At 42.3% G+C, this 11,882-nt stretch overlaps 1 protein-coding gene across 1 annotated transcript; it reads left to right on the top strand.

Moving 5' to 3' along the window:
• Positions 1-8,355: 8,355 nt before the first annotated feature.
• On the top strand, positions 8,356-10,342 carry LOC147462060 (uncharacterized). The gene has a single exon (XM_086509506.1). It carries the CDS (start codon positions 8,957-8,959, stop codon positions 9,590-9,592), a length of 636 nt encoding a protein of 211 aa, XP_086365632.1. The 5' UTR covers positions 8,356-8,956; the 3' UTR covers positions 9,593-10,342.
• The last annotated feature ends 1,540 nt before the right edge of the window (positions 10,343-11,882 follow it).

The raw sequence follows: 11,882 nt of genomic DNA, 5'->3' as shown, positions 1-11,882 counted from the left end.
CAATCAATGACATGGCTTATTAACTCAAGTTTCCCAACCATTGGCTCATACACAATGCTTTTCATGTGAGCCTACAAAGGAGAGTCACCAATAGAACCAATTATTGAAGACCCTCCAGAAATCGAAGACCAAGAAGAGATGCTACAACCCAAATCTATCCTTCATAATGAAGACAAGGTACTATGGCGGCATGGTAAGATTATCTGAAGGTAACTTATTAAGTTCAAAAATTATCCATTTGAAGATGCTAGAGGGATGCAAAGAATACAACTTAAGGATAGTATGAACCTTGTCAATGCTTACAATGCTGCACTAGAGTAAGCAAATGTAAATGATTTCTAAACGAACAATGCTTTTGTCTTATAAGACTAATCCTCTTTTGTGCATAAATTTAAATAGTATGCTTGCTTAGAATCAGGTTTGTGATGACGAAGTCACTCAAACACCAAGTAGAATTTGTCACTCTACTTTGGGAGTATGATATAATCTTGAACTGTTTACTTACAATGAGACAATGTTTGCTAGTGTGGACGTTGAGCTCATGCCACCATCAAAGTTTGTGAGCTAGCCAGCCGTTGTTGACTTGGCCTCCGGTCGTCTTGCATGGGTATAGCCATAGTCTCCCCATATCCTCTTTTCTAAGTACAATTAGAGGCACAATATAAATCTAGAGTCTTTAGAAATATTTGTTGACCTTCCACTTTGCCGCAAACATTGGTTGGTGCTTCTCCCTCAGCCGACCTTGAAGCATATCACCATATTATCAAGCTCATCCCCACCATGAAGGCTTGATGTATGGAAACAAAAACAGGAGCTTAATTTGTCCCACCCATGGCTATCCCTCACTGCCCCAATGCACAACTCCTTTCTTCGTGAATTTTCTCACCCATGAAGTCGTCTTACGGAAGGCCACAACCTTCCCTTAGGCTCTTGCACACACGCACGCACGCGTACACACACACACACACACACACACACATACAAGTTGCATCCGGTTATTCTATTTCTAGCACTACAACTCCTCTTCTATTTTTGGCACGACATACAACACCCACAATTCTTAGATATTAAATGTAATGGAAATGGCCTATGAACTTTGAGAATAGCGGAATTAAGAGAATTAGAGTGAGCATTTTTGTGAGATTACTTTGAGAACGTGGAGGGTGAACTAAATTGATGGTAGCAATATAAACATAGTACTTAATTAACTTGGCATGAACAATACTTTTGTAAGAGAGAGAGAGTATCAGAGAACATGACAATAGTTGAGGACCGGATTTACTTGGAGCCGGTCCCCCCTCCAAAAGGCGTTTGTATTATAGATTCTCCTATTAAGAGAGACTTGTTACAATACAATCTTTGTGTTCCTTGTGACCTTGGTGGTGCTATGAAGATGAAAAGCTTCATGCATCACTTCCATCTTCATAGCATCACGACCTTAACATAAACTTTGCAAAAAGCATTAACTATCCCAAGCCTCAGTCATAAGGCCTGAAACACCTTTGAAGGTGGAGAGAGCTAGCGGGGGGAATGAGGGTAGGGAAGAGGAAGAAGAATCATCCATCGGAGAAAGAAATAGTTCCTCACCTATCATCGCTCTTCTTGCTTAGCATAGAATAATAACATAGTAATGAAGAGGAAGAAGATGGCAAGCTAAGCATTGAAGCATGGCTCTTGCACTTTGCACTCCACACAATGAGAGAATGTGTGTGTATGGGGGGGAGAGTATACCCCCCTTCTCATGCTTGGTCCACCTCTCTCTCTCTCTCTCTCTCTCTCTCTCTCTCTCTCGTATTATTTTATTATTTCATTTGGACATGTGTCCTCTTTTTCCTCTTTGAGAGAAAGAACTTAATTATTTAATTTTATGTATCTAAATTCTTATTAGACCCCTTCAAAACCTATCCAATAGCATTCAAACACATCTTAAGGGCACATGAACATGTTCCTTTTATGCTTATTAAGTCATTTGGTTGAATTGAATACTTCAAGGACTTAGTCAATCAAGCATGGAAACGTTGATGCCTCTTGAGAGTTATCTTTGAATTGAATACTTCAAGAACTTTAGTCATTTAAGCATGTGAGAAACACCTCAAGCTTTTGGGTATGGTTCCCACTAACACTTAGGAAGCCAACAAGCACTTCATGCTTGAGTAGGATTCCCACCTCAAGGTCAGCCCTAGCTTCCCTAAGGTCAAAGGACTTTTGAACACTAACTTTTGGAGGTCTTTAATGAAGCTAACCCTATGGTCTTTAAGCTCCATTAGATATAATTTCTCTTTAACATACCATCTTTCATTTGGACCCCTTTTAACCTTAGCCCCATGTTGAGTCAGATCCATAAGCACATGTCTATATTCTAACCCTTGTTCCCGTTTAATCTCCCACATTAAATGATCATTTTAATATGAGAAAATCATTTGGGTTGGTTAGATATTAGGTTTTACAGACATTACCTCTCTCTTGAAATCATAGTCGTCCACGACTATGAGGTAGAAGAGATAAAGTCTTAGTCATTAGTCTACGTGTCTTAGCGGGTAGAGGATCCCTTTTCACCCTATGACATCATTCCAGAATGGATGACTAGTCCATTTGGTACTTGGGAGACGTAGCTATCGCAAGCATGTCTGCTCTTTAGTGCATATCATCTTTGACTTTATTGGATCCCTTATCTTCTACAAGGTTTCCTTCACCTGCATCTCTTTGAGAGCCTTGCATATTGTGTTTGCCATAATCTGTAGAATGTAATCTTGACATTGGAGTTTCTACTCTAACATCTATATCCTTATTGAAATGATGCAATATAACACTATTCATAATATTTTTTGTCGTGATTTGGGCTCTCACGATTAAGTGTGAAAGTCTCAACAACCGAACCCACTCACAATTGTATATAAAAAAAAAGGTTTAAAAGGCTCGATTTGGCTGTTGTTGATGAGCTTGTTGGAAAGTCCTTTGCATCTCTTGCCAAGTCTCTTTGCTCCAAAGAAGGGTTTTTACACTTAAAAAGTATTTTTTAATCTTCTAACCCACTTATGGTGGCCTTTACAATGGGGTGAAACTTATTATGGGCAAGTCTCACGGTTTATCACTTGTTTAAGTTTCAATTATGCGTACCTATTACACACATAGCAAAGGCTATTTCATGTCAAAAGAATGTTTCATTGTTTTTATCTAGATGTGTTTTATGCTCACATATCATAACTCAAATGTTTTAGCATGTTTAGTAATTGTTTCTTATGGTATATTATGAATCTTTAGTTCAAGATGGGAAATGTTTAGTTTCTTCTATAAAATCTATACATATTGCCTCACAGTTCATGTATGGGCATAACATAAGCCATGAGCATAAGTAACCACAAAACACTCCAATAGTGGAAATAATTTCTTTCTTATTGGAGGTTGTTTTTCACACCCAATTACAAGCAAGAGATGTTTAACTTCTACAAACTAAGGTAGGTTTTTACTAATGCATGCACACTAGGCGTTGTGGGCCCTAATTTTTAGCTAAAGCATATTTGACGTGGCATGCAAATTCATTTATTTGATTGCTTATGAAGTATTTTAGCCAAAGCTATGCAGTATTTGTTGATGCCTATGTACTTCTTCAACCTAAGTCACTAGTAGCGTTGGGGTTGGCTATAGAAAAAGTTCAGGAAGTCAAGGACTTTATCCAAGATCATCTGGATATGCTCAAAATTGCTCATCCAAATGTTCAAAAAAATACAAAAAGCATGTTGATGAAAAACGTTGGCAAGTCACTTTCATGGAAGGCAAAGAGGTATTTTTATGTGTTTCAAAACATTCAAAAAGTTTGAAGACTGGTCATATAAATTTTTTCCTAGATATTGTGGCCCATTCAAATACTTAAGCGAGTTGGAGATAAGGCCTACAAGCTTTCTTTACATGCACACTCTTGCATTTATCCGGTTTTTCATGCAGGTTATTTACATAACTTCTTGCATAGGGATGACAATGTAGTTGGTTAACATGTTCTGATTTATTTCTTTGAACCTCCCAACTAGTTGTATGAAGCTGAGTGCATTCTTGACTATCATGATTTACGTACTTGTCATCATATACGTTGACAAGCATTGGTTAAGTGAAGAGATAGGCGTGAAGAAGCTACCACTTAGAAAAATTAGTGAAGAAATACCCCACTTGTGAAAAAATCTCCTTCGAGGTTGGAGTAATATCAGGACAAGGGTGGGACCGATGAGCACGGCCCTAACAAGGTCAGCTAAGCACAAGTTGTCGAGGGGTTTCCTAAAGATGGGCTAGGTGACCTATAAGAGGAGCACGGGTAGGTGGAGATAAGTATGCTAGAGTCCTTGGTCCTCACAAACCAAAGGAAAAATAGAGCATAAGAGGTTCTCTTGCTAAGTCAAGAACTGTGTCCAACTTGATTGCACCATAGATTTCATAAACTTTTCTGAGCATTGATGTCACCTTTAGTAATTCTTTTATATGGGTAGCCAAAGGAAGTGAAATCAAGCCTCAACACTTCCAACACAACTCTTACATAGTGGCATTAAGGATCAATGCGTCCAACACATAGGATAGTAAATCTTTTTTTTCCTCCAAAACTCAACAATATGTGAGTGTGTATTGAATTAAAACCAAAAAATTGCATCACAAGCCATGCTCAGCCAAGCCATGGCATCTGCCTCTACCAAGAGATACAACCAAAAAACCAATTCCTCCTCAACATGATGGAGGATAGTAAATCTTGGCTAAGACTTTCTAACCTCACTTTGAATACAAGGTGGTAGTGTGAATACATAGGCACACATTCTTCTCCGCAACTTCGCTTCATACAAACAAGGGAAAAGCACTTCCTTTGTAGTGCACGATGTGAATGAGAATACATGGGTGACAGGTGAGCTCCACGGGGAGTAGCCCTTTTTGCATTGCACCATGCGAGTGAGAACTCGGTACCCAATGGAGAGTAAAAGCAAAGCTTTCCTTCATCCATTGCAACTTTGCTGAATCTAAGCCAAAGGCTGAGCATCACACCCTATTTTTAATAGACAACATCGCATCCATGTATCATTGCACAATGACCAAATGAGAATCCATAGAATAGGGCAATCTGAGTAGATTGACAACCATCAAGTAGCAAGGCACGATGAGTAGATGGGCAACCATGGAGCTTGATGCAACAGGGTAAGCTAAGCAAATGGGCACTCATGGACTCAAGAACATTATACAAAAATTCAATCAAGCTACAAACTTTAAACAACACGAGGATTGATGCGTATTGGAGATTGTCGAGACTATTTTGCTGACACATGCATCCTCTCACGCATGTTGTGCTGTAAGGGGCCACCTATAAGGGTCCATTGGTGCTCCTCTCACTCCCATTTCTCACAAAGAGTTGTACAAAATGTCCATTTTCTTGTGATATTTTTTTAAAAATGTTTACCCATACTACCCTACGTATACCTACACCCACCGATCCCTTTTAAAAAAATGATAATTTAAAGTGCTCAGTTGAGCTTGAATTGTATTAATCACAAAAAGTTATAATCAACCCAGGCATATCCTTTGCACAGGGAACTCCATAAAGAAATATACTGCAAGGGATGCAACTCCAGAACTTCTCTTGCTTGCTAAGCTTGTAATTTTTATTCATTCTACAGATGATATTCCACTTGCATGACTCAAGAAAAGAACGAATCCATTATTAATCTAAAACCCAAATATTTCATAAAATTTTGAAATGCTAATACTCTTTTCAATTTCAGTGTTCTTAAGTTTGGACGTGCATCCTTTTTTTTTTTTGGTGAAACTCACAATTCGTGAGTGTATTGTATTAAACACATCATAATATTACAAAACCAACCTCAAGCTCGTATCGAGCCTTGAGGTGCAAAAGTTTACAAGCTGGATGTTTGCCGTCTTGCAGTAAGACCTTTCACCACTGAATTTGAACAAAATTTATAGGCTTTACTTAGCGTTTGTTGACAACAAGGCATGAGTAGTCCTAGACCAATCTTTTGAATTTTGCTTGTGCCCGAGCGTCCATATTAGCACTTTGCTTTCTTGTATAATCTTTGCGATGCTTGCCACCTCAGGATCTCCTTCGAACATCTGGCGGTTCCTTGTCTTTCATACATTATGGAAGAAGAAGTACCTGATAGTTTGAATGCTGATGAGGAGGACAGGACTTCCCAACTTCTTACCTCCAAGGAATAAACCAATTTTCCATGTCCTTTGTACCCACTTGCATATTTTCCCTACGATACCTCTGATAGCCGGGAATTCCATGAATAGATGGGCCAGATCCTCAATAGCTAACCTGCACCCCAAGCATTGATATGGCCCCCCAATCCCTCTCTCCTATATCTTCACCCCCGTCGGAAGAGCACCCCACATTACCTTCCATAGAAATACCTTCATGTACTACGCCAACTTTGGCTTCCAGATGTTCTCCGTTACTTGCTCCCACCATTTCTCCGACCATTGTTTTTTCCATATCTTGTTAAGGGAGCTAGACCAATTCTTCTTGTGCATCATTGTATGATATATGCATGTAGAATGGGGTTTCCATAAGAGACTGCTTCTGGGCCATCTCCAGGCATTCCATTCAAACCCCGACTCACAGATTGGCATCACTACATTGTCAAGCTCTTTTATCACTTTGTATTCACCACCCATTAGTCAAGAGGAGATTGTCGTGTAGTAATTACATGTTGCAAGAATGCACGATAGGATCCTATATCTAGATCTCGCCACCTCAACACCCATGCGTGTTGTACTTCTATACACGATTATCAATAGGCTTTTCTTGGTCCTTCCCCCGCAACTCGACGACCAAGAAAGAGCACGCACTATCCTGGTCCATGTAGAATACTCTCCTTCTAGCTTACACACTTTACCAATCACCATGTGGTTGCCTATTTTATGGGGAAAGGACACGACAAGTCATGTCCCTATCCCTTCAATAGAAAACCAACCATGACAACACATAACATTAAGTGGGCCATCACCGAGCTAAAAGTTGCCACCAAGGAATGGAAGGGGCCAAGGGGGCTTTTGAGGATTGCTTGTTGGAAGGGCTGCTGAAAGCAAGCTCATTGCTCACCAACAAGCAAAGAATCTTGAGGAGTAGTTTATGTTATTCAAGATGATAGAATCTAGGCTAGTCTTGACTAAGGTCTGAGGCTTTGACATGGGCTCTTTCTTGGAGGGAGGTTCAGCTTAGTTATCAAAAGAGGGGTGAGGAAAAGGATGGTATAAGAAACCTTTTTCTTTTCATGGGCTCCTTGTAGGGGCTGCTTTTAACTAACACACAGGGCTCTTTCTTGGAGGGAGTGAAGGGAGATGAAGATGTATTAGAAAATGATTGTATGACAAGGATGGAAATGAGGTGCAAAAGCAAGATGTATTGAAAGTTCTCAAGAAAAATCTTTCTATTATTGAAGATGGACTTCTTTAGGGGAAAGAAAGAAAGCCAACTTGCTTAGCTAAGTGTCGAAGCTAACAAGAGATTTATTACACAGCATAAAGTCAGAATTTTGAATGCAAAATTTATCTAGTCCGATGACAAGGAGAAGAGGCAAAATCCTACCCACGGAGTATCACAGTGGGATCGAATGTGGTCATCGTGCCCATCTAATTCTATGCCGGAGATGGAGATACGATAACGAAGTAATCTCGGGTGGCATAATAATCTTGGGTTTCAAAGGAAGTCTAAACGATTTACGATGCCTAATTGTTGTTGATAGGGGAGGGGCCCTAGAACCCACTCCCTCATGCTTTTGCTGGTTTGGGATGACGGTAGAGAACAAGAAATTTTGTATCACAGCTAGGGAAACCGAAAAAAGGAATTTTTTTTTTGGAAGAGATTAAGGGTGGAGAGGGTACGCATAGACCGAGGTTCGAATCCTGGCAGTTCTCCTCAGAAATTGAATGAGTGTATTTGTCATCACGGAAGAACAAGTGAAAAGGTTCTAGCCTAATGCAAGGGAAAGCGAACAGGCAAAGCAAAAATAAGGTAGGGACATATGCATATCTTTTATGCATGGGTTGTGGGGAGGCAGGGCCACTAGCTACCGCTTTGGCTCAACCTTCAGGGGAGGTGGTGAGAAGTCCCCTCGGGCTCTGGGCTCTGCGGCCTCGCTACCTTAAGGCTGCCTTTGTCCAGACTCCGCATGCCAGCCTGTATAAGAGGGAGTGTGTGTGTGTGTGTCTCTCTCTCTCTCTCTCTCTCTCTCTTTCTTGAGAAAGAGGGAATTTATGCACGTGTGAGGGCACTTTGTATGTATGTATTGTGCATTCTGTTTGTGGTGAGCGTGCGTGTGCGTGTGTGAGAGAGAGAGAGAGAGAGAGATATATGGGGGGAGAGTGGTGACTGGTCCATGATGGAAGGGGGGGAACTATTTGTATGTGTGAGCCTTGAGAGCCTGGTTTTGGTTTTGGGTTGGAAAAGAAGGCTCTTGAAACAGACGACAGCTCCATCCAACCCACGTTTGTCAGTCCTTCCATTCTTGCCTTTCACTCAAAGTGCCCCGTCTCATACAGATCGCTTCTGTTCTCTCCCTTGCTTTGAACGAAGCCTGGACCTGATAGCCTACTAGAGCGCGCACGCACATAGGCCTACACCCACTCACTCGCTCTCTGTTTACATTCCTCACCACCTGGTCCACACATAGGCTACACACAAACATAAACCGCCACCCCCCCCCTTCCTTCTTCTCTCTCTCTCTCTCTCTCTCTCTCTCTCTCTCTGTCTGGCAGCGTTGTTCCATGCAACAAGTTTGCCCTGCCACCCAAGCTTCACGCCGAAGCCTCCAGCAAGCTACTCCTAGGACCTCCTTCCCTCCCTAGCACAATCTCCCTCTTTCACTCCACTTCGCTTTCACCTTCACCCCCGCATTACACATAGGCTATACACTCACTCATATGCCTCTGCTCGCCACCCTCCCTCCTTCCTAAAGCCCACCAGCTTCCCATGGCAACAATTTCCCTTCTTTCCTCATGCTCCACCTTCCTATTCCTCATCTTTGCATTCTCCACCGCCGCTGTCCCATGCGCCAATGCTCGACTACATGCTGCCCTGTTCTCAACATCTTCGCTTGTGCATCCAAGAACAATCGATCCACGAGCAAAGGTGGCTCACAATGTGCAAGCCCTTCACAAAATGTATAGGAGCAGCAATTCCCTTGTGATCAGCAAGGTGTTGATGGTAGGAGAGCAGGACGCCGCAGATGGTGTGGTACGATCAACACCGGCCCGCCAAATGCCAGCAAACAAACAGAGTTCAGCACCGACTCCGTTGCCGGAGTTCCCAACACTAGGGCCCCCAATAGTGTGGTCATTTCCAGCCACTCCTCTGCCTGCAGTGGAGGCAGCGCCCGCGCCCCCTCCACAGGACATTCCTACTTTGCCAAAAACAGGGAGTAAGAATATTAGTGGACCGCCTCCATCATGTGAGGGGCGAGCTGTCTACCATCGCAGTCACCCAAGGATGCCACCGTCGGTTCCATATGTTGCGGCAGAGCCTGCAGGGATGCCAGGTCCCTTGGAAGCTCCTGAAGGAGCCCCAGAGCCAACTGCAGGAGGGCCTCTATTGCCCCCCTACCATTGATGCTAGCACAATGGAAAGCAAGAAGGTTCATGATACACGCAAAGTTATGATCACTTGAACTCTGAGCTTTGCTTGCTCCAACTCGTTTCAAACGTACAGAAGTGCTTCTTTATTTTGTTGCAGAGGTATGGCAGCTCCAAGAAGAAATTTGGCGACTTCTTCCTCAGCTTCGTGGCACATTGCAAAAGAGTGATGTTTTGGTGATAGTTTATGCCCTCATATACCCACTACTACAAAGCTTGTGGCAATGGAGCCCTTGCTGTGCTTAGCTTTCTACCCAGGTTTAAGACATGATTCAGATAAGCCTTTAATTCTCCAATGTAGCACATTGGCATGAACATGCACTTTCTCAGTGCTACCATAGCCACATCACATGACAAGTTTTCGAGCGGTGAAGGTTGGAAGATACAAGCTTACGCTTCTGACTCGATTTGAGCATATGACAACTGTCTGATTAGGCTTTTTGTCACAAAACCTCTGCATTTCTCAGCTTGTAGGTCTGCTAATGTTTCTTGGGTGCCCTTCTTTTGAAACTTACTTTGTTTCAGATTAACGGCACACAAACTTGAGAGCTTCTTCAAGCTAGGCATCATGATACCTTTGTACTAATCAACCCTTGATTGTAAAGAGCACTCAGTAGTGAATTTCAGATTGTAACTTTTGGCATTTTTATAGCACACACAACAACAGACTAATTGTCTCCTGTCTGACAAAAGAAAGGAAATATTTTCACATGTGTCATGAGCTTTCCATCCGTGTATGTATATGCTGTCTTTCATTCAATGAATTTACTTCTCTGAGTTGTTTGGATTTTTCAAAGGTGGTACAATGGCATGGATTTGGATTTCCTTTAATAAGTAGCCGGAAGAACTTGAGCTCGGCACGGGTCAGGTGGTAGCCAAACAATCCCCAGAGGTTACTGAGTAGGCGGAAGGGTAAAAGTCATAAAAGTTGCTGCCTTTTCGCAGATATGCGCTTGGACTCTTTGGTGTAAGGTGTTGGAACCAATTTGAACCACCCCCAAAGTAGCCTAAAAGACTCAAGGAATGTAATATTAGGTCTCGACAGCCATGATCAAGTTAAGATTGCATAGAGTGTTTGGGGCTGTAGTGTATTCTTAACCGGGGCTGAAATTGGAAATCCTGGCTACATTCCAAGCTTGCCTTGAAGAAAAGTGGAAAAAGTTTACAAGTTTGAGTGTAAATGCTTCAAATTTCACCAAAATTAAAACAGGACGAGTTTGTAAGTGTGCCTTCATTTTGTTCTTTGGTTAGGAAAAAGGTGTTTTTGGCTAGTTCTGGTCCATATCCATATAAATGAAAAACAGCACCCCTAGGCTAGGCTATATATCAGCCTGGGCCACTTTTGAGATTTTGAGAGTGAAGGCAAGGAATGAAGTCAGAAGGTCTTTTACTTGGATGATAATGATAGGGGTAATGAAGTGTCCTTGGGAATTGGCTGCTTCAAGGAGTCGCCGCTCCATTTGTCCAAACAAGCAAAAGAGGTGACAGAGGAGTATCTTCCTAGGACTGAGGGTGCGTGCGTGACCCTTAATTATCCCTCTTTCACTCCAAATCCAGCAGCGCGGGTTTGAACTTTTGACACTCTGCTTTCCTAGCCATTGCAGTTTTGTGTACAACAAGCAGCCCTAAATTCTAATTCAAAATTGGACAGATCGGAACATGTACTTTGGGAAAGACTATAACTGCTGTAGAGTCGGACTCGCCGCAATTATATTTTTTCATCTCCGAGTCTCTCAGCTCTGAGTCCTCTCTCTCTCTCTCTCTCTCTCTCTCTCTCTCTCTCTCTCGTAGTTGGTGTAAAGTCACAAGACTCAGAGTATCGTGCTACTTGTAAGTCAGGCTGCGAGTATCGATGCTGCTCAGTCCTGGCTCATCCGCATATTCACTAGCAGCGTTGGTTCACATTGGAACAAGTCCGGACCCACCACCATCACGGGCGGCCTCCACTGTCGCCTATATAAGGACCACGAGGTCCGTCCGAAGGGATACGGGTCTAGGTGACTTTAGACCAAAATTGTATGAAGGGATCAAGGGTCCAGGTGAATTTAGACCGCATCAGTCGTCCATTTTTTTTAAAGGGCGAGTATGTACGCTCGATTTTGGAAAAGAAATGTAGAGCATAATCAACATTTGATTTTGCGTTCAATGAAGAAAAGGGAAAATGAAGCACAGGGAGCAACGTTTGTCGCTAGCAGGTGTGATGCTAGCAGGGCAAAGGGGCGTGAGGGCTTCATGCTTGCAAGTGCTCGCCTCCACCTACATCGAGC

This window comes from Adiantum capillus-veneris, chromosome 3 (assembly GCF_014529385.1).
Source record: "Adiantum capillus-veneris isolate H3 chromosome 3, ASM1452938v2, whole genome shotgun sequence".
Taxonomy (NCBI): Eukaryota; Viridiplantae; Streptophyta; class Polypodiopsida; order Polypodiales; family Pteridaceae; genus Adiantum; species Adiantum capillus-veneris.
This window is presented reverse-complemented; position numbering and strand designations above follow the sequence as displayed.

What these genes read in the sequence shown, in the direction of transcription:
- LOC147462060 (XM_086509506.1), top strand. Translation starts at nt 8,957, where the DNA reads ATGGCAACAATTTCCCTTCTTTCCTCATGCTCCACCTTCCTATTCCTC.